Here is a 23525-nt window from a genome sequence, read left to right on the forward strand (position 1 = left end):
CAGACAGACAGACAGACAGACAGACAGACAGACAGACAGACAGACAGACAGACAGACAGACAGACAGACAGACAGACAGACAGACAGACAGACAGACAGATAGATAGATAGATAGATAGATAGATAGATAGATAGATAGATAGATAGATAGATAGATAGATAGATAGATAGATAGATAGATAGACAGACAGATAGATTAATAGGATGGATGGATGGATGAATATATGGATGGAATGACAGATTAAATAAAAGTACAGATGGTTAATGTCTGGATAAATTAATAAATATTAATATTAATAAGTAGATGATTAATGGCTGGATTAATTATGGATAAAAAAATGACAGACAGACAGACAGATAGACAGAGACAGACAGACAGACAGACAGACAGGTAGATAGATAGATAGATAGATAGATAGATAGATAGATAGATAGATAGATAGATAGATAGATAGATAGATAGATAGATAGATAGATAGATAGATAGATAGATAGATAGATAGATAGATAGATAGATAGATAGATAGATAGATAGATAGATGAAGCATTTGCTAAAATGACTCAACCACTTTGCATCTCTCGAGGAAGGCAGTAAAGTGTAGTTTAAAGTATCAATGCTCTACTTTTCCCTCTAGACTTTTTCTTCTAACAGGGAGTTCAGTTGAGCTGAATTTTAGATTTGACGAATTTTGGGGCTTATCTGTTTTTTTCCCTAAAATCATCAGTTGAAACAAGTAGCAATTACACAAACATTCACCATTTGTGTTAAATTTTACATTTGCTACTCATTTCAGTAAGAGCAGTAATTGTGGCTTAAATTCAAATCTGAAAGGATACAGATCTTTTAAGCATAAATGGATCTAATGAAAAAGAGCTGTAGATTGAAGTGAAAAAGAGCCTACTTTGTCGCTGGGGACCCATTCTCTGAACAGAACGAAGCCGACCTTAATGGAGGTCAGGCTGTTGGATGTACAAAGTCTTGCGGCTGGAACGATGGCCTTGGGGACCTGAGCGCACGCCTTTTGAAGACGTCTCAGCAGGAAATCTGAGGACGAAGCTGATTGGCTCTCCGTAATGTCGTCCTGGGAGATGATCACTCAGCAGGAATGTCCTCCTTCATCAAATGAAGCGGCCCCTTTTTCCACACTTCCTCAGGTTCTCTGGAGCTCACTTCTGAAGTGGCTAATGCTTTTGACCTTTTTAAGTTACAACCTGATAAAGGATTTTTATAGGATTTTTTTTTTTAAGAGTAATTGACAAAATTATTCTGCACTTAAGCTGGACTGGTAATCTGGTTGTACAATTCACATAAGAAGAATCTTAAGAGTCTTTCCTAAAATTTCAAGCCTACAAACAATTCACATTTTCCAAGAATTTACACATTATCTGATCCACCCGACATGATTTCTGAAACATGTAGGTATTTTACATTTAAAAAAATTGATTTTAATTGTGCATTTGCTTACATTTGCATAAACATTGTAGTGTACAACACTGATGCACTGTAATAACATCTACTGTAAAACATAATGGGCACCATTTTAACGATCTAGGCACAAAGTCATATGGTGCAAAAGCATTAAGAGCATGTCCGAATCCACTTTTGCTATTTTAAGGATGAAAAAATTACCCTCTGCGCCCCAGGACATGGCCTAACAGGGTTGTGCTTATTCTCTTAATGAGTTATGGGTGTGTTTTGAGCATAACATGCTTTACACCATGCAGAGTTTCATCTCTCTTCCCCTTTAAGAGTCAGTTGCGTCACGCCATGGTGCATTTGCTTTTTACATGGCGGACTTTGTAAGTGGAAAAACTGAACACTTCACTAGCAAGAAAACACTTAAACAGATCATCTGCAGCGCAAGGATAAAGAACAAGCCTCCTCCATTTGGCCTCTTTTTTTTCTTTACTTCATTCCTTTACTTTTGTAGAGTAAGGAAATGGTGGAAGCTCACTCCACTGAAGACATCCATTAGCCTATATTAATTTCATTTGTTAAGTGCAAAGATTTGTTTCAAGGCTATTTTAAATTCAGTTAAAACTTCCAGCAAACGAATAAATGAACAATAATAATAATAATAAATGAATAATAATAATAATAATAAGTGTGGTTCTGGAATTACAGTATATCCAAACACACGTCCTATTCTTATGCCTCATATGGTGATGCAAATGTCTTCAAAACCTGAGAGATGGACAAATCTAAACTTGTTTTTATTAAAACAAATATAAATATACATATAATAAATTATAATACTACTACTAATAATAATGTCATTATACAAATGCAAACTGTCATGAATAAACTGAAAAAAAAGCTTCTGACATGAAGAAGGCAGGTGGTGGTTTTTATACATTTATGTAGAAAATAATAATTTTTGTAATATTTTTATCCTTTAATTTTTTTATGTAAAGATATTTGTATATTGCTGTACACCATGTGTGTATTAAGCAATATGTAAGCATTTGAACCGGAGCAGATGCATAACTAACTTGCTCTGTGCTGGACTTTAGACCAGCTTTTACTTAGTCAATAGTCTATTAATAGTCTTAGTCTATTTAAGTTCCTTAAAATAGCAATACACCAGCAATGTGCCTAAACACACCTCTTTTATACGCTGACACATCCATAGGTCCACAGAGTTCCAAATGGATTTGCTATTTAAACAACGTTGCACAAAACGTAAAAAAATTACAGTTGCGCTGGTCTGAAAATAGAAACAAAACACATTGTGTGCTTTATTACGCCAGGTGTATGATAGCGTCACAATCTCGAGCGATCTAATCATTGCTCTTTGCTGGTAAACATGCAGATCGCTAAAAGAGTACAAATCCAGGACTACAAGTTCCAGTCATGCACCACACACACACCTGTTCCAGATCACGATTGATTAAACTCACAGAGTGATTAGATGGACTTTAAACACAGCGCGCACACACACACACACACACACCTCTTGGCTGAGTCTTGTTATACTGTCCCTGTGAACAATACGACATGTTTCCCTTGCCTTGCCTTGACTTGCTTTATCGTGTTTTTGACCCTCACCTAGTTTGTTTGTTTGTTGATGTTGTCTGCTGCCTGCCTGTATTGACCACTCACCTGTTATTTAAAGAGCCCATATTATACATGAAATAGGGTCATATCTTGGTTGTAAGGGTCTCCAACAACAGTCTAATATGGTCAAAAAACACTTTCATGGTCCTATAATCTGCATTTATTTTTACCTAATTATTCCAGCGACTCCCGTGTTTGTTCCCAAACCCTTCCTTAGCGCGAAGCTAATCTGCGCTGATTGAACCGATGACAGTCTGTTGCGATTGGTCAACTGCCTTTAGTGAGCGAGTGAAATGCCCAACAGCTAATCAGCAATATAAAAGTAATCACAGTTCATACACGCTCGATAGTGTAGGCGTGGATTGTAGCTGCCAGTGGGTCAATGTAAATACAGTCGATGGACTTGAAAATACAGACGACTATTTTATTGAGCAAAAACTCCAAAAACTGTCGAGGAGATCTCCTAGCTTGTCTCACTCTGCTCTTTTCACAGACACACACACAAACAAACATATTGCCCTCGTCCTCGCGCGCGCACACACACACACAAAAACACACACACACCTCCGGATGACAATGCACGCACACACACACAATCACACACACATACCTCCGGACGACAGCACACGCACACACACATACGCACACACTACCATCATCCACGGAGCTCCGTAAACAAAGCAGCACGCGTCGTGCTTTTAACGTGACTTTGCACGCGATAAGAGAATATAGCCAGTTAACCTGATACAGTACACGCGGTTACAAGTAACAAATCACAACTAAATACATTTGCAAGCTAGAGTAAACAAGGCAACAACTTAAATCGCACGTACTTACACTTGAGAAATGGAGGAAGAAACCCATCCTGACGTCCATCAGTAAGTTACTCTTTACTGATCCTTCCTTTAACTAACGCCGATGAAGTATTCTTTGTAGCATGTAGTTTGCAGAAGTTTCCTGTAGTTTCCAACTGCTAGTTATAATGCTGAGGTTTCATCTTTGGGTAGAGACACGATAATATCCATCTGCAGTGTGACTTCAATCGACCGGCATTTTTGTGTGTGTGTGTGTGTTTGTGGGTGTGTGTGTGTGTCTGGGTTTCTATGTCAGAGGGCGGGGCCGCAGGTTTGAAATCTCCCAGGTTTGCGCGTGCACGTGAATAACTTGGTTTCGTTTGTACGTCATGGCGAAACACATAATGACTCGGTATCAAGGCGACTCGTTTGAAGCACTATGAGTCGACTCTTTTTTATATGAATCAACCGTTTTAAACACTGTTCTCTTACAGATTTAAGCCTTAGCTGGATATTTTACTTTACTTAGAGCTGTGTTACACAATACATGGAGGGGAATTTTCAAAAACCCATAATATGGGCTCTCTAACTACAACTGGATTTGCATGCATACATTTGTTTGCATGTGATTGTGACTGTTGCTCGCCTGACCCCTCCCAATAAACCTGCATTTGGATCCGCACCTCCTTTGTCAGCGTCCACTTCACATTACAGGGAGGGCCCAATTTGTTGTTAAAACATTCACAGTTTTCCCCCCTTAAAATTCACATAAAAATATGTATCTGACTAGCTTCAAACTCATTTGGAAAAATCTCTAAAATCCTGCCTCCTAGACTTACATTTTAACAAATGTGGGCGAGTAAAGACAAATTATCCTGCATTTTGGGAAATATGTGTCGTGCTTTAGATAATATTGGAGAAATGTCTGTGTATCCTTTTGGCACTTTCATTTACTCTTATTCAGGGGAAGGTGTAATATTTCTCTCAAATGTTCTTTCTAAATTAAATATGTGTCCTCAATAAAGGTGCAACGGAATTAGTGTGTACATAATTCACTTTGAATGAACCAGGTTAAAAAGGAAAAGAAACATAAAAACTTTCTACCATGTCAGAATTATGCAGCTGTGTCCTTTCGGAGGTTATCGATTTCATAAAAGCTTTGATTCGTTTTATACTATAGGGCTTACTTCTCGCCAAATAACAGAGGGATCCTGCTGTCTTTATAGAGTGTTGTCATTTTCCCAAGCCATTGAAACCACAAGAGCGTTGCAAAAACTACATTTCCAATACAATCACATCCAGTGTGTGCCTTTGACTTCAACTCAGTGCCCTGTTGTTAGGGGGAAGCGTTGAATATGTATGGGTGAATATGAATCTAATGAGGGCATGTGCTTGATGCCTCCTTTAAAAACAATATCCTGATTAGGATGCACTGAGCATTGTTTGTTTTAGGGAAAATGGCTTGAAATAATTACCTTGGCGCAATCAAAATCACAGTCTCTTTGATTGCTATGGCCGCAGGGCTGCAGAATTCGAAGACATGCTTCACTTTCTTGTCTTCAATGTCCTCCAGGTCAAGAAGTTTCTCTTTTTTTTCTCAATTTCTGTCTTTTTGTGCCACTTCCAGCCTGTGGTGTATTTCTTCTCTGCATGCAGGACTTGTGTCTGTCACATGCCCATTATAATGCAGTTGTGGCAATTTTACCACCTGCAATTGTACCGTGGGCAATTTCTTTCTCTGCTGTCTGAGTTCAATTGAATTAGAATCAATAGAAAAGGGCCTCTGGTATAACGGAACAATCTCCATTCAGCTTCTCAATTTAATGTTCTGATGTTGTGGTGAGATTTTTTGTGATTTTGTGTGTGTATGTTTGTCTAAAAAACACTATAGATGAATACACACTCTCACAGACATTTAACCACACATTTCACAGTAATGTGTACTATAAAGAAGCATCAGTAATATAGGTTATTGTAACATTTGTTAAGCTAAATGCTATTAAAGATCCATTTCAAGTCTCCATAGGTAATTAGCATAAAAATAAGTAATCAGATTATTTCCTACACAATTAAACCTCCAAAATTGGCCCATGACAATAAATATATATTTTTAGAAAGGATCAGACATTGTTCACAGTCTGATATATGTTATGGATTCCCTATAATAAACACAAGATATCAGCATGCATGACTCATAAATATTAATTATGTGATATTCTGTCATGGCGGGTCAAGGAAGAGGAAATGAGAATTCATTAGCAGTTAAACCTTTAATTAACTCTGAATAACAAAGATGCAACAGGAGACAAAGAAATTACAGCTTCATAATCCATGTAAAGACCAGACAATGGACTCAGGAAAGAGAGGGATTTGCATAGCATAATGAGAAACTAAACAAGGCACAGGTGAACAACATAATCATTTCCTATAGAAAATTAGAGCAGTGGTCCCCAACCTTTTTATCACCACAAACCGGTAAATGCTTGACAATTTTACCGCAGCCTGGAGGGTGGGGGTGTTGAAAGATGTGTGAATGGTTGCAGTCATTTGCGATCTACTGTTGATCTTCTTCTTGCACAGACATGCTGAATTCACCTGATTTGTTGACAAATGGGTTGCAGATCAATTTCTTGGCAGTTCCTGGGGCCTTCACTGGGCCTTTTCCCTTAAGCAAAGAAACTTTTGAAAGTTTCTTTCTCATGTTGCTGTTTGTGGGTTAAATTTTGGTGCTTAAGTGTCCAAGATGTAACCAAGAGAATATGGTAATTTTTCAAAATAAAAAAAAATTCAAAATAAAAGATCGTTCAGACTCAGTTAATAAAAAGAATGGAAAAAATTAAACATTTCTTGTGCGGCCCGCTAACAATTGATCCACTGACCGGTACCGGTCAATAGCCTGGGAATTGAGGACCACTGAACTATAGGCTACAACAACCTAACAACCCACTGAGGGGAAAAGGGAAATGCTTACCAAAATTTCATGAAAATTAAATGGATATCAAAACCAAATGAGACTCATTCAGCCTTTTGTATTGGATAATATTAAGTTCCCCTTCGGTTGGGGAACTTCAGTGCCATAGAGTGGATTAATTGAATCCACGAATGGGAGATTCGGACCAGAAGCTGCTTGTCTGGAGAGTTATTGACCGGGCCAATGAATGAAATTAATTGGCAGCGTAAGCTTGCGCAGGTGCGCTGCATCGGCAATTATCCCAGCATATAAGCGCACCTGAAGCCAGCAGACGCTATCCTTTTCGCTTCAGATCCTTTCTGAGTGAGTCGATGAGGGTTCCTCTTGCTGTTCAGCACTTCAGAGCGAACGAGTGTGTCTCCCGGTCCAGAGTGGGTCTTCGCGGTGGCAGACGGTCGAGCTGGGTTTCTCCCTTGCGGTTCTTTGGGTCCGGTCCTCCAGAGCAGTGCGATAACTCCATTAGCGAGGGCTCTGCCTGCCTGGTTAGCGCGGGCCAGCCCCTCGCGGTGGCTCATACGCACAATCAGACTCGGTTACGCGATTCAGTTCGCGAAACGGCCCCCCAAGTTTACGGGCGTGTATTTCTCCAGGGTCAACCCCCTGTCCGCCCCTGACTTGCGAGAGGAGATTGCTGCCCTCCTGGCGAAGGGTGCAATCGAGCCGGTTTCTCCAGCCGAGATGGAGAGTGGGTTTTACAGCCCTTACTTCATCGTACCCAAAAAGAGCGGTGGGTCATGGCCAATCCTAGATCTGCGCGTTTTGAACCGCTGTCTGCACAGGCTGCCGTTCAGAATGCTCACGCAGAGGCGCATTCTCCAATGCGTTCGTCCTCAGGATTGGTTTGCAGCCATAGACCTGAAGGACGCGTATTTCCATGTCTCCATTCTTCCACGCCACCGCCAATTTCTGCGGTTTGCGTTCGAGGGTCGAGCGTGGCAGTACAAGGTCCTCCCCTTCAGGCTCTCTCTGTCTCCGCGGGTCTTCACCAAACTCGCGGAGGGTGCCCTAGCGCCCCTTCGGCTCGCGGGCATCCGCATACTCAATTATCTCGACGACTGGCTGATTTTAGCCCACTCGCGGGAGCAATTGATTGTGCACAGGGACAAGGTGCTTCGGCATCTCCGCCTACTGGGGCTTCAGGTCAACCGAGAAAAGAGCAAACTCGCCCCCGTGCAGAGGATTTCTTTTCCCGGGATGGAGCTGGACTCGATCACCATGGTAGCGCACCTCTCCGAGGAACGCGCTCGCCTGTTGCTGAACTGTCTGAGGGAGCTCGACAGCAAACTAGTGGTCCCACTGAAGTTCTTTCAGAGGCTCCTGGGGCATATGGCATCCGCAGCCGCCGTCACGCCGCTCGGGTTGCTCCATATGAGATGGGGTCGATCGGGTCCCCAGACGCGCATGGCACGCGGGCACACACCGGGTCTCGGTTACTGCGCTGTGTCGCCGCGCCCTCAGCCCTTGGAACGACCCCTCGTTGCTACAGGCCGGTGTGCCTCTAGGACAGGCGTCCAGCCATGTTGTTGTTTCAACAGATGCTTCCAACACGGGTTGGGGGGCCGTGTGTCGCGGGCATGCGGCTGCGGGCCTGTGGAAGGGTGCCCAGTTGCATTGGCATATCAATCGCCTAGAGCTGTTGGCAGTGTTCCTCGTTCTCCACCGCTTTTTACCGGTGCTGGAGCGGCAACACGTGCTGGTCAGGACGGACAGTATGGCGGCGGCGGCGTATATCAACCGCATGGGGGATATGCGCTCTCGCCGCATATTTCAGCTCGCCCGCCGTCTGCTCCTCTGGAGTCACCCGCGGCTGAAATCGCTGCGCGCCATTCACGTTCCAGGCACGCTCAATCGTGCAGCCGATGCGCTCTCACGACAGCTGTTATGCCCTGGAGAATGGAGACTCCACCCCGAGTCTGTTCAGCTGATATGGGCGCGATTCGGGGAGGCCCAGATCGATCTGTTTGCTTCCCCCGAGAACGCTCATTGCCAGTTGTTTTTGAGACCGAGGGCTCTCTCGGCACGGATGCACTGGCCCACAGCTGGCCTCGGGGCATGCGCAAGTATGCGTTTCCCCCTAGTGAGCCTGCTCGCGCAGTTTCTGTGCAAGGTCAGGGAGGACGAGGAACCGGTTCTGCTAGTTGCGCCCCTTTGGCCCAACCGGACCTGGATATCAGAGCTCTCACTCCTCGCGACGGCCCTCCCCTGGCGGATCCCTTTGAGAGAGGACCTACTCTCTCAGGGACAGGGCACCATCTGGCACCCTCGCCCCGATCTTTGGAACCTCCACGTGTGGTCCTTAGACGCGAGGAAGACTTAGGTAACCTACCGACTGCGGTGGTTAATACCATCACTCAGGCTAGAGCCCCCTCCACGAGGCGCGCCTATGCCCTGAAGTGGAGTCTATTCACTGAATGGTGCGTCTCTCGCAGAGAAGACCCCCGAAATTGCCAGATTAGTGTTGTGCTCTCTTTCCTTCAGGAGAAGTTGGACAGCAGGCTGTCGCCCTCCACTCTCAAGGTTTACGTGGCCGCCATCTCCGCTTATCATAGCGCGGTAGTTGGCGGCACCGTGGGAAAGCATAACCTCATCATCCAGTTCCTTAGGGGTGCTAGGCGAATTAATCCATCTCGCCCCCCTCTCATGCCCTCTTGGGATCTCGCCCTCGTTCTCACGAGTTTGCTATCCGATCCCTTTGAGCCACTCGAATCAGTATCTCTAAGATTTCTGTCCCTGAAGACAGCTCTGCTGGTTGCGTTGGCCTCCATCAAGAGGGTCGGGGACCTGGAGGCATTTTCGGTCAGTGACTCGTGCCTGGAATTCGGGCCAAATTACTCTCACGTCATCCTGAGACCCCGCCCCGGTTATGTGCCCAAGGTTCCTACCACCCCCTTTAGAGATCAGGTAGTGAACCTGCAAGCGCTGCCCCCGGAGGAGGCAGACCCAGTCCTTTCTTTACTTTGTCCAGTTCGCGCTCTGCGCATTTATGTGGACCGTACTCAGAATTTTAGATCATCTGAGCAGCTCTTTGTCTGTTATGGTGGTCGGCAGCAGGGGAGTGCCGTATCGAAACAAAGATTATCCCACTGGATTGTGGATGCCATTTCACTCGCTTATTCGAGTGGAGGTCAACCGTGTCCCCCGGGAGTACGTGCACACTCCACTCGGAGCGTTGCATCCTCTTGGGCGCGTGCACGCAGCGCCTCTCTAACAGACATCTGTAGAGCTGCGGGCTGGGCGACACCCAACACATTTGCAAGGTTTTACAATCTGCGAGTGGAGCCGGTTTCCTCAAGGGTATTAGGTAACCCTTTGGTGATTGAGGAAACAACTCGGTGGGGTGTTGAAACACGCTTGCTGCGCCATTTTCCCTAACACGGAGGTACGTGCGCCTTTTTATCTGTCAGTAAAGTTCCCCGTCAGGTGAGCCCTGCAGATTCCTCCGTGGCCCCCAGCACTGACTCAGCGGAGGAGTCACTTGCTGGCCCACTACGTTGTAGGTCTGCCCGCTGGTCAGCCCGCGTTTTGGGTATAGGTGCCTGCTATGCGTGATCCCCACTAGGCGATCCCATATGCTTATTCCGCCACGGTTAAGTCCCCCTCCTGGGCGGACCCGTGTCTTCCCTCTCCGCTAACCACTCTTTTGCTATGCGTACTCCCCCTTTTTAGGGCTAGTCCATATGTAAATTCTGCCATCTATCCCCCCCTTGGGTAACGTATGGCCTCCGCAGCATCCTCCCTATCGGCATTGCACGCTTCCCAACGTACTGTCGTATTTCCTAGAATTATCTAGATGCTCACGACTTCCCAAAAAATATATCTAAATCCGTAAAACTTCTGTTGAAGTAGGATAAATTAGGGCCAGGGACACATTGGAGGACCGCGCCTCCCATGATGTGGGTGGGTCACGCTTGCTTGACTATCCCCTCATCGGGGGCGTTGGTAAGGTGCAGTCATTATGGCGCTTTCCATACTTCTCCCATTCGTTCATTCAATTAATCCACTCTATGGCACTGAAGTTCCCCAACCGAAGGGGAACGTTCGAGGTTACAGAAGTAACCCTTCGTTCCCCAAGGAGGGGAACGGAAGTGCCATACTCCGTCGCCATAATGACTGTCCCTTAGCTGTTTGAAAGTCTCTTCAGCTTAAAGGATAGCGTCTGCTGGCTTCAGGTGCGCTTATCTGCTGGGATAATTGCCGATGCAGCGCACCTGCGCAAGCTTACGCTGCCAATTAATTTCATTCACTGGCCCGTTCAATAACTCTCCAGACAAGCAGCTTCTGATCCGAATCTCCCATTCGTGGATTCAATTAATCCACTCTATGGCACTTCCGTTCCCCTCCTCGGGGAACGAAGGGTTACTTCTGTAACCTCGAACGTTTTGTCATGATGGAGAAAGCAGGCAATGAAAAAAATAGACTACATTAAGCTATTCTTAAGTCAAAAAAAGAACAAAATCCACTTGCAAATGATTCCACGTGAACTTGGTACAGTATGGCACAATTAAAAACCATTCTTGGCATGCATTTCTCAGCCATGCTACACCGGTACAGCATGTATGTGCATGGCATCTACACTCTGTTGACCTACTGTTAGTTTCTCTATGTGAAAGCACACTATTTTTATGTATTTTTAAAACTAATTAAATAACGCTCTGTTTATAGCAACACTATTTTAAAATGAAGCTGGATCTGTAGTGACTGGCCTGGATCGGCATAGATTAGACTAGTTAAGTAAAAATAAGTATTGACCCTCTATTGGAAAAGGGCTAACAATCACAAATCTTAAAAAAAAAAAATCACAATCTATGTTATGACATTATATACAGAAAGTCAACAGAGGTCATTGTAGTCAACAATGAGTAACTAAACAGGACACAGGTGAGCAAAATAATCGATTACTATTGAAACACTGCATTGTTTTTTGATTAATGTCTAAAACACATAAAAACATTTCTGTTTGTGAATAAAACCACTGTTGTTCAAATGACTCCCTTAGTTTTGTTACTGTGAAACATATATGAAGATTGTTGCACAAAATGGCAATAAGTCTAAACTCTAAAGGTCTGTGGATATGCAGTGTGGTCTGAACAGGCAGCCAAGCACACTGAGCACTTTTAAAGGGAGTCCGCATGAGGGGGAGAGTTATCAGTTGAAGCCTGCGGTGAAGCTTCATATCTGTAAGCAGTGAAGTTGCATCTGCATTCGTTGCAGTGAAATGACTGCTGCTCTTATCGAAATAAGCTCTCGGTGTGAGAATATTCTCAGTGTTTTCTGAAGCCAGGAGCCACTCACAGCCCATTTTACTGCTTTAGCAGACTGACCTGTAGTTGCACGCCGTGTCTGGTAAGCCGTTTGGAGTAAATACGATGTTTACTCATTTAATAGTGATTTTCTCTGAAGGCAGTCTCTCTGATCTAGCCCTGTCCTGTTGCAGACTGTTTTGAAATGCCTGAAATTTTCATGAGCAGGCTATTAAAATGTTTCTGCCTAAAAAGTCAGACTTGTCTACCACAGAAAAACCCACGCAAGTGTGTGTACATATTTTACATCGCTTAAGCAAGAGGTGGCTTTAAAATAAACCCTCGGATATTGAACTGCTCTCTGAAAAAAGCTCTCTGGATTTCATTAACAGCACACTGATTTATTTTTTTTTTTTATATTTATGCAAGACTTCCGTAACCTTGAAATGTTCTTTCAGAGGATCAAGGCCATTTTACACTTGACTTGTTCAAGGATAGCATCTTCAATGTTAGAAATTTAAGAGATAGTTCACCCACAACTGAAAATTATCATCGTTTCCTCAGCCTTGTTCCAAACCTGTTTGACTTTTTTATTCTGTTGAAAACAAAGGATGTTTTGTAAAAAGATGGAAACCTGTGACCATAGACTTTCATAGCATTTGTTTTTAACATAGGCTCATTCTAAAAACGTATCCCGATATACATTTCTGGAGATTGCAAATTATGTAGCAAGAAGTATGTATGGCTGCTGTTCTTTTTTACCACAATGCGATGCAGTATGACGCTGTTCCTTTTTTCGTGTTTATTAGCTGATCTCTTACGTCCGTATGGGTGGCTTACCTACTATTACCAGTTTGTTCAGTTATCTCGCCATGAACGTCAGCGGACTTTAAACACAGAGAGGAGTTGAACATGACAATGGGGTTCAAGTTTAATGTGGAATGGTTCCAGAAAGCAGGTAAGATGAAAACTGAATTCAAAAAATAAAATAAACAAGTAAATAACAGAGTGAGATGTGGTAAAATCTGAAAACGTGGTAAAATTATGGCGAGCACTTTTCTTTTTTGTTTGGCTTTTTTAAAACTGTAGGTTGGGTTCAGGAAAGTGGGTGGGCGGGTCAATCTGTGCTTTTAAAAACACACAAAATTGATTGCATTTTGTCATTCAATCAGTCAAACAGTCAGTCGACAGTGGACTCTAGTGGATTTACCTGAGAACTGCAGGCACAAATTGCACTCTCAAGAGAAATTTGAGATCTAAAAAAGCGTACACAGCAGCCTCCGATTCGCAAAAACTGCAAAAAAAAGTTCCTCCTGGGGTGTATTTGGTGCTTTCCAGGAATGTATAAAGAGGTATGTTTTCAGAATGAGCCTGGGTTGTTTGTTTTTCCTGCATACAGGTTTTTTAGTTTGTTGAACGGAATAAAGAAACTTTTTGGCACCACTAGGGGGGAAGAAAATAGTGAGTAAATTTTCATTCTCCATTAGTGCTGACAAACATATTCTAGATTTTATAAAGAATCAAATTCTTCTTTTAGTTCTGAAGATAATGTTTTAAAATGTTTATATATATATATATATATATATATATATATATATATATATATATATATATATATATATATATATATATATATATAGTATATATAATGTTGATTGTATCAAAGCAGCTTAACATAGATTTTCTAGTAAATTGAAACTGTGTCAGCCCAGTTTTTAGAGTTAAAGTTCAGTTTAGTTCAGTTTACTTTTCACTGCTGAAAGTCCAAACACTGAAAAGCAAATCCATCGATGCACAGCTCCACAAGTCCCAAAGCAAGCAAGCCAGTGGAGAGGAACAGAACTTCACCATCTGAAAACCAGGTTGGAGGCTGAAAATACTTAGATATACAGATATATACAATCAAGCTGTGAAATTCTGACTGCTATTTTTTGTTTAAAGGTAAATAAAAGCTGAGCAATCATCTTTTTTATAGTCTAATTTGGGAGAAACCAGTCATTTCCTGGTCAAAAAATAATTATCTTGCCGGTTGAAGATATACTGTAGATCTTTACCCCACAACTCTAATTATAACTTAAAAACAGCAACCATGCAAACTAACTTTAACGGTGTAAAACGTCCTTGGCTGTCGCTTCTTGGCCATGCTTAATAAACAATTAATGGTAAAAGAGTAGTGAGGTCCTGCTGGGATGTTATTTAATTCACCCAGGGTTGTTTTTCAGCTTTATATAGACCAGCCACTTTTACTAATACGCCAAGCACCTGTTTGCATTATTTATGGACCACTGGTTCCCACCTGATTTGGTTTTGAATTCGTCCTCTCTGTTTATCTTTTAACATGATTTCCATTGCACCTCTCCCGACTCTCCTGTTCTTTTGTGTACATACGTGTGTCTTTTTTTCTCACCCTCTTAGGTGAAGTACGGACGTTTTGCATTTGTGTGGGATGCAGCTGTGCTGGAGTATGTGGCCATTAATGACGAGGACTGTTCGCTTTACACCGTGAGCAACAATGTGGCTGACAGAGGCTACGGCATGGCGATGCAGCACGGCAGTCCTTACAGAGACATCTTCTCTCAGAGGTACTGTGCGATGAGAGTCTTATTATCCATATGTAGCCGTTCGTCTCTGGGGCCCTGCTGTTATAGGAGGAGTGATTTTTCAAAGGAAAGTTCCATTTAAATGTGGCATTTAAAGTCTTGAGTTTGTGATTTAAAATCAATTTCTCACATAACAGAGAGCGGGAATGCTTGTAACGCAGACTGAGGTGTAATACAGTCAGTTTAACCACCTAGAAAGCAGGTTCTCTGATAAAAAAAAGTGTCTCACTCAGCAGTTGTAGAAATGTCTGAGCTCTCATTTTAAGAAACTCCTTTTTCTATTTCGAGATGGAATCTTGGTCATTAAATGGCAGAATTGGCATAGTCTGATTGGATTCTTTTGGTTAATTTATTGGTGTATTTAAAAGGGTCGCTATAAGCAAAGGTTTAATTAAGCATTTTTACAAGATTGAGATGTTCCCAGAATGTAAGCCCATGTTGTTCTGTTGCAGTATTTGTTCATTATTAATGTAACTAGTCTGTAGCTTAGAATTATTAGTATTTGTTTTAATAATTAAATGTTTATTTTAAAAGCTTAAAGTACATTTTTTATTTATTTATTTATTTATTTATTATTTTAAATCCTTAAAATCAAGTGGTTGGAGCTGTTGTAAGGCATGAAGTTATTACATTTTATTTTTATAAAAATATATGATCCATAAATGATGGGTTCAGAGGCAAAACTAAGTGCTAACTGAAATTCATTCATTTATTTTCCTTCAGCTTAGTCCCTTATTTATCAGGAGTCACCACAGCAAACTGAACCGCCAACTATTCCATGCGGTTATAGTTATGTTTTATGTTTTACATAAAATACATGTTTTACACAGCGGATGCTGTATTCTATTTCTAACCCAGTACTGGGAAACATCCATACACTCTTGCATTCCCACACACACACACTTCCCACTATCCAAGATTTTTGTCTAGAATTTGCATTATTCTCAGGCTCTAATGTTTAAGTTGTTATTTCCTGTTAAAGGCAATGGAAATAAAATATTCTTTGTCATAAATATCAAACAACTGAACCTATAGACATGAGCCTGAGAAAAATGCTCATTTTAAATGAAGATTTTAGATGGCACTTAGGGTACGTTCACACTGCAAGGCTTAGATTTTTTTTTTTTCTCAGATCAGATTTTTTTTTTGCATGACTGTTCACATTATTGTTATAAATGTGGCCAATATCAGATTTTGCTGTGTGAACAGATCATGGTCCTAAACTGACCCGCATGAATAAAAGTACATTATTCCCCTTTTCACAGACAACCACAGTGTATTTTAATTGTATTAACTGTAAATGGTTGTCCTGCTACTACTAATGTGTATTCTGGCATTTGAATCCTAAAATAAGTCTCTTGTGATTGAAACCACTGATAATTTGTGATTTATGACAACCGCAGTGCACGTCTTTCTGACCACTGGTGAACTCATTAAGGGTTGATAAGCAGCTGCGAACTGAACTGTGAAGGCAGAGTTGGTTTATCTGTGTTTGCAGAGTTATTTAATTTTACTTTGTTATAAACAACAAGCACATGCAGAACAGGGGTTTGGGTGATTGAGCACCTGCCCTTTTTTAGGAGAGAAAGTTCCCCTAAATAAAACTGTACCCTCCTATGCGCACAGATCCCCTATCCGCAACACAGCTCGGTGTTCTTCAGCTTCACGACCAACCCGTGCCCCAATCGTTAACCAGATTGGTCAACAAGCACCAGTTTTGCTTTCAATTTTTTTTTCAAAATAAACAATAAACTATCTGTGCTAAAGTTATTGCCCTGGGTGCTATTCTACTATGCTGCTGAGAAGATGATGTTTTCAGCACAGAATGATGACGCATGTCGCTCAAAGATTATGTAAAAGTCACATGAAGTCCTACATAATCGTTCACACTGTGGTCGGATTGCAAAATATCAGATCTGTGTTTGATTTAATACCACATATGAAAGTGGCACAAATTTGAATTAAAATGATGAGATTCCCTGCGATTTTGGCTGTTCACACTGTCATTACCTGAGTATAAAAATAGATTTGGGCCACATTTGGCTGCAGAGTGAATGTAGCATTAGATAGCTTTTCCATCTGAACTCTTCAAATATAGAAGTTATTGAAAAATACATTTGCAAAATTTTAACTGAAGTTGATATTTTCTAATAACGTGTTAAAGCCTCATATAAAAATGAACTGTATGGATCATCAATCAGCAATCCACATTATACTTGACATTAATATGCATAACATAGGCTTATATCGGAGAGTTTACATTACTTCCATTTGTGGCAGACAACAAAATGTCAGTGTTCAAGATAACAGTTTAAAATAAATGTGTTCCAATCAGCCACCGCTTCCCCTGCTAAAATTCTCAAAATTACCAGGTCTTTTTTTTTCTTACTTTTTGCTGGAAAATGACCCACATAGTTTATTTGTATGTACTACAGTGCATGTGCTAAGCAGTGTGTTGCCTGAAATCCACTGGAGGTTTCCCATTGAAATAAAAAAAGCTATTAATTGACTTCCATTTTAAATGTTTCCCCTGTCATTGTTGAGCCGTGGACCACCATCAACTCCAATTTGAACAGAGCAATTGAAAAAAGTTTTCCTGCAGTTCCTGAATCAATACCAAGGAAATTATACCACAAAAAAAATAAAAAAAAAAAATTTAAAATGTAAAAAATATTATTTGAGAGGCGTTTTTAAAAGCTTTTCAGATTTAACCAGTCAATGGAGCTCAACTCTTCAACTGAAAGGACAAACTCGTTTACCTTATATCTGGAGTTCAAACATATCAACATATGATTCTTAATGGCAAGAACATGTTGTTCTGCTCCACTGTTACAATACGTGGAGCTGAATAGAGATCCACACCTTGTTAAATCGCTCACTCGGAGTGAAATTGGTATATTGAAATGGCAGTATTGTGACAGACTGAGAAAAATATGATAGCATGGAGTGATGGTCCTATTGTTGAAGTAAAAGTCGATATATGCTCTGCGTTTACTCGTGGCCGGGAGTCTAAAGAGAGAAGATGTGAGTACAGTAGCTCAACACAGCCAGCATAAAGCTTGAGAAAAGCAGACTACTGAGAGAAGACAAAGAGAGAAAATAACTGTTAAATAATAGCATATATTCAAAGTGCACCATAATCACTTACATTGTCCTATAGTTCTCTCTAAAATCCTGTTTTAGAGAGTTTTTTTTTTTTTTTCAAAACTCTTACAGTTATAAGCCACAAATCAACTTGTTCTACACTGTAAAAAAAAAAATATCCCTAAATTAGCAGTTTTCCGTATTTTTTTATTTTTTATTATTCATTAATTTTCTTTTCAGCTTAGTCCCTTTATTAATCAGGGGTCACCGCAGTGGAATGAACCGCCAACTTATCCAGCATATGTTTTACACAGCAGATTCCCTTCCAGCTGGGAAACATCCATACACACTTATTCACATTCACACACTGCGGAGAGTTTTAGCCTACCCAATTCACCTATAGCGCATGTGAGGAAACCCACACGAACATGGGGAGAACATGCAAACTTCATATAAAAAGGCCAACTGACCCAGCCAGGGCTCGAACCTTCCTGCTGTAAGGCGACAGCGCTACACACTGCGCCACCGCGTCCCCCTCCATATTTTGTGATTCATGTTTTTACTCTTATTTACCCCTATTATTTATGCTTTTGAATTGCATTATGGGACATTAATGTGTCTTCCAACAACTTTTAACTTTGAAAAGGTCCAAAAAGTTACTTTTATTAAAAAAAAAGGATTATTTAAAGTGATATAATGTCTGGGTTTGTGTTTTATATTACATTGCAATATATCCTTGTAATAAACTGCCCACACAGTTACTGTTATTTTATAGACTGATTTCTCTATATATTATTTTTTACACATAATATTATTTTAGACTGCTAAAATATCAATAAAAGTTACTGTCTTAAGTCGACAGAGCACAGGTCTAGGTCCCATCATGCAATTCACAATGGTAAAAAAAATTTGAAAACACTTCTAAGCACAAAATACAGAAACTGTTAATTAACAGATCATTTTTACAATGTATCTGCTGTTTCTATAGAACTAAATGTTTTTTTGTGTCAAGAGGCTGCACAGATTTGTAATGAAAACTGGTAACCTGTAAAACTATTTATCAGGAGTGGTCAATATTTATCATCAGCTTTTTTTATGTTGTGTGAGGCAATATTATTAATTTTGTGACTTAAATCCTCATGAATAATGGTATTCTGAATCCTTTTCAAAAATGTACTACTACACTTTAAGTACCTATTTAGACTTCTTTTAAAATGCCAATATCTGTTTGTTAAGTCACTTGTTAAGTGATGTATGGAATACTGTTTCCTGGTTCAAGCTGCTACTCATCCACTGTATGGCCATTTTTAGTCCTATCACACATTAAAGTGAATTTTATATTAAATAATGGTGTACACAACAGTCTCTGGACTTGCTGCATCACAAATGTGTAAAAAATTAATCACTTTCTGGCCATCTGATTTTAGGCATTGATATGTGTTGCGATCGTGATTTTCCAAAGTATTAAATCACTTTGTACACGTCTGCTATTACCTTTTCAGTCCTGCCACACTGTAAAAAATAAAAAGTTGAGTCTACTTAAAAAATTAAAGCAACTGGCTGCAAAGAAGTGTTCAGTTTAATAAGCTTTAGTGGTTGAAGTTGTGGCAAATTATTTTTTTAAGTTGACTGACAAGGCTATTTTAAGTCAAGTATACTTAAATATTATATGGAATATTAATTATATTAATATCACTGAATATTAATAAAACTCATTTTTTGCAGCCAGTTGCTTTAGAATTTTAAGTTTACTCAACTTCTTATTTTTTACAGTGGTAAACACTCAAATTAAGAAATCAAAATTCAAAGTCTTCTCCACTGATTTTTTTACTTTCATTGAACAAACAGTTCCAAACATGCAATTAAATCGTTTTTTATGAGTAAATTCAACTCTGAGCTCAAATATATGTCCACCTAACTTACAATTTTAAACTGAGTTAACATTTTGTAAGTTGGAATTTTTACAGTGCATAAAGTTTGTTATAGTGATTGGACCTGGAAGCCGATTTGCGTGTTGTCACACTAAACAAGCACCACAAAACTAGTCATTGGGGTCAATTTTGTAAAATTGAGATTTATATAGCTGAACACATACGCTTTCCAACAAGAATAGAATCATATTTGGGTGAGAAATGTTTTAAAGTATTTGAAAATCTGGAAACTGAGGGTTCAAAAAATGTTGAATTATATTGAACTAGTTCTTTGCTATGCATATTACTAATAGTAAAAAAGGGTTTTGATATATTCACTAAAGGAAATGTACAAAATATTTTGATAGAATGTGATTTTTACTTAATACTTATAATAATTAAAGGAAAAATCAATAATTTTGACTCATTTTGGCTTTTGGTACAAATGTGAGAAAAGTTGACAAGGACACCTCCTGATTTTAATTTCTCAACATATAGCAGGGGTAAAAAAAAAATAGTTGTATAAAGAGAAATCCTATCGCATTGAAACACTTTTTTTAAATAAGATATTATGACGCTGTTTTAATACAGTATTCCAGATTTCTGCTTGAGAGCACAATCACAAATGTGATATTTTTTGCAATGCAATCAACAAGAAATACATTTTAAGTGACTTACATTGACACAATATTATTATTTTTATTTATTTATTATGCAAACAAAATAATTCCAACCAATGATCAAAATGATCTATTTTTAAAGGAATCAAGTGAGTTAGTGCTTCAGCATATTTATCCATCACAGGCCTAAACCTGCTCAAAAACACACTTGGCAAAAGATGTTAAAGTATGATTTAATAACATATAATCTACAAATAATGTATTTGCAAAATTGTGCAGATGTCTGACCCCATCTGTTGAGTCTATAGAAGTTCTGTTAGCATAAGTTTTATTAAATAGAAGAAAAGTGATGTTAATTGATTGACCAATTGGCTCTAATCTCAGCCTGGATGCTGGTCTTCAATGGAAAGAAGAGTGAATCTTATCTGTATTGGATAACCTGCAGTTTGTTGTATTAGAGCTGCACAATATATCGAAAAAAATCTATATTGCAATATTGCTCAGAGCTCATGATATGAGCTTCAGCGTCTTGCAGTAGCTCGATTTATATAGTCTGATCCCACGCCACTCGGAAACACTTTGAAATTGTTCTTGCAGGAAAAATATCTGAAATAAAAGCAATAACAATAAAGTTTCAAAGTAAAGAAATGTAGGCTTTGTGAGTAGTTATTTTCAATAAATGTACCATTTTTATTTTATGGTACAGTAGCATTATTAAAATAAATACATAGTTTACATCAGGGGTCACCAATCTCGTTCCTGGAGGTCCGGTACCCTGCAGGGTTTACATCTGCAGGACACTGCCCCTCCAGGAACAAGTTTGGTGATCCCTGGTTTACATTAATAAATACAATTAATCACAACAAAAATTACTATTATTTTATAGAATGGCTAGTAGCAAAGGCAACAAAAAATAGTACATTTAAAAGAAAAAAAATGTACTAATGTACAATATGGCCGTAATCTTTCTGGAATGATTTAATTTGCTATTAATATTTATATTTGAAAATATTGTAGAAACATGTCTGACCTTGGTCAGTTATTTTTAAATGATTATTTTTGTTGTATGATTGAGAAGCAGTTTTTATTTATATTATTATTGTTTTGTTTTGTTGTTGATGCATGCTTTTGAAAAGCAGCAGTCGCCACTGATTTGGGTGCATAAGTGTAGATTTGTGTTTAGATAAGTATAGATTATTGTAGTTTTCTACCAATCCCAAAATATCATTGGTTTATTGTTTGAGTACTTGTAGTTTATAATCTTGCAAGTGTAGGCAATTGCAAAATCATTATTTCTTTGGTTGAGATCTAAATTAGACATTATTGATTGGTGTGCTGCTTCACAATGGAGAGCTGCGAGAGAAAACGAAATAAGGAGTGTGAAATATAGAGTGAAAGAGAGCAGTATTGTCATGCTTGGATTGCGAATCAGGAGAGTGTTCTCTCTTAGGTTGTTTATCAAATGACTGTAGATGGTTAAACACTCCCAAGTGTGCATGTGTGTCATTTCCATTTAAAGTTACTTTTACACCACCACATCATCCATCATCCGTGTAATAATTTGTTTGTTTGTTCATTTTAATAGATTTATTTTCTCATTAGATATTTTAAATATTTTACTTCTTTATTAGTCTTAAGGATTAGCCTTTATTATTTCTACTTATTTATTAATTTCAATGTAATAGAAATATTTACTTTTTATGTTTTCTTTTATTTAAATAAATGTATTTATTTATATTAATTATTTAAAGTTTTGTAAAACATCTGTTTATGAATTTATTTGTTTTGGTTATTTATTATTACTTAGTTATGCAATCTATTATTTTTTTATCGTTTAATTATGTTAATATTTCCATATTTTTCATTAATTCATGATAAATATAGTTAAAATATTTATTTTATATAAAAAATTGAGAAAGTTGAGAAAAGTTGAGAAAGCCAACATACTGGTATACTATGCTTTCCTCGAAACCAAACGTATCTCCTCCTGCACTCTCAGAAATAAAGGTACGTGAGCTGTCACTGAGTGGTACCTTTAAAAAAGGAACAAATTTGTACCTTAAAGGTCCAAATTAATACCTCAAGGGTACATACTAGTACTTAAAAAGTACAAAAGTGTTCCTCTCAAAATCTTTAGGTACTAATATATACTTTTGAGGTACCAATATGGACCCTTTAAGTACAAATGTGTACCTTTTGAGAAGGTACCACCCCAGTGACAGCTCAAGTACCTTTATTTCTGAGAGTGTAGGCCATTCATGCTACAAGACCCAACGTTGGTCAAATTGAGCCATCTGCATTCAAGATTGTTGCTATATGTTCCTCATGCCAATCAGATCTGTCAATTTTGAATAAATAAATGTTAAATATTACAATTTAATAATCCGAACATATAAAAAAATATACAAGCCCCAAATTTCATCACTTAAACTGCATTTTTTTACTGATATGGTAAGCCAGATTTGCACGCATCACTTTCATACTTATTGAGCGTTGTGTTTTCAATAAAAAATGGCAAGCCATTTTTACATTATGTTCAGTTTTTGACTGACATAGAGACATCAGGGTTGATTTATATCACTCATATTGGCAAGAGGCTTTGATGTATTATCATTAAGCTGTCCATTGTCCCCATAGCAATAAAATAGGGTAACCTAGCAACCATTTAAAAACTGCAATATCTCTACATCACTTGATCGTATAGAGACCTGGATATTGGCTCGTTTGACTTATGCTAGCAAATGAGACTTGCGCAGTAATGGGACTCGGTGTACTGCATGGTAACAGGGATAAGCCAAGTGCTAATAACGATTAGCTACATGCTATTAATGATTATCTATGCGCAATAACATATGCTAGAAATGCCTACTATGTATTAGCATTTGATCAAACATGCACACGAGCATTGCTATTTAGCAACTGCTTAGCGACCACCTAGCAATGCCATAAACATTTTAGCAATGGTCTTACAACCACTTAGCAACCGCTGTGCTTCTTGACAACTGCCATTCCCAGTCCTTGCACATTCATGTTGGCTTTCTCAAGTTCGCCATCAAACTTTCTAGTTAAGACTGCTGTTTTACGTATATAAGTCTTTTGTATGTATGTTATAATTATTACACTATTGCATCTACTATTTCCAAGGCTCAAGTTTAGCAATTGAAACAATCTTGATCTATAAGATGGATGGGGAAAAATGAACTTGGTTTGACTGACAAACCTGGAACATTTTTAGGAACCAAAATATC

At 39.2% G+C, this 23525-nt stretch overlaps 1 protein-coding gene across 15 annotated transcripts in view; it reads left to right on the forward strand.

Annotated features, from left to right (window-relative positions):
• grid2 (glutamate receptor, ionotropic, delta 2) overlaps positions 1-23525 on the forward strand; it is a 704272-nt gene that overhangs the window by 643366 nt on the left and 37381 nt on the right. For all 15 annotated transcript variants that reach the window (XM_087263207.1, XM_087263201.1, XM_087263210.1 and 12 more), the window contains 1 exon segment: positions 14479-14645. In XM_087263207.1, the coding sequence (XP_087119333.1) occupies positions 14479-14645 (167 nt within the window).

The sequence above is a fragment of the Danio rerio genome, chromosome 8 (assembly GCF_052040795.2).
Source record: "Danio rerio strain M-AB ecotype USA chromosome 8, GRCz13ab, whole genome shotgun sequence".
Classification (NCBI taxonomy): Eukaryota; Metazoa; Chordata; class Actinopteri; order Cypriniformes; family Danionidae; genus Danio; species Danio rerio.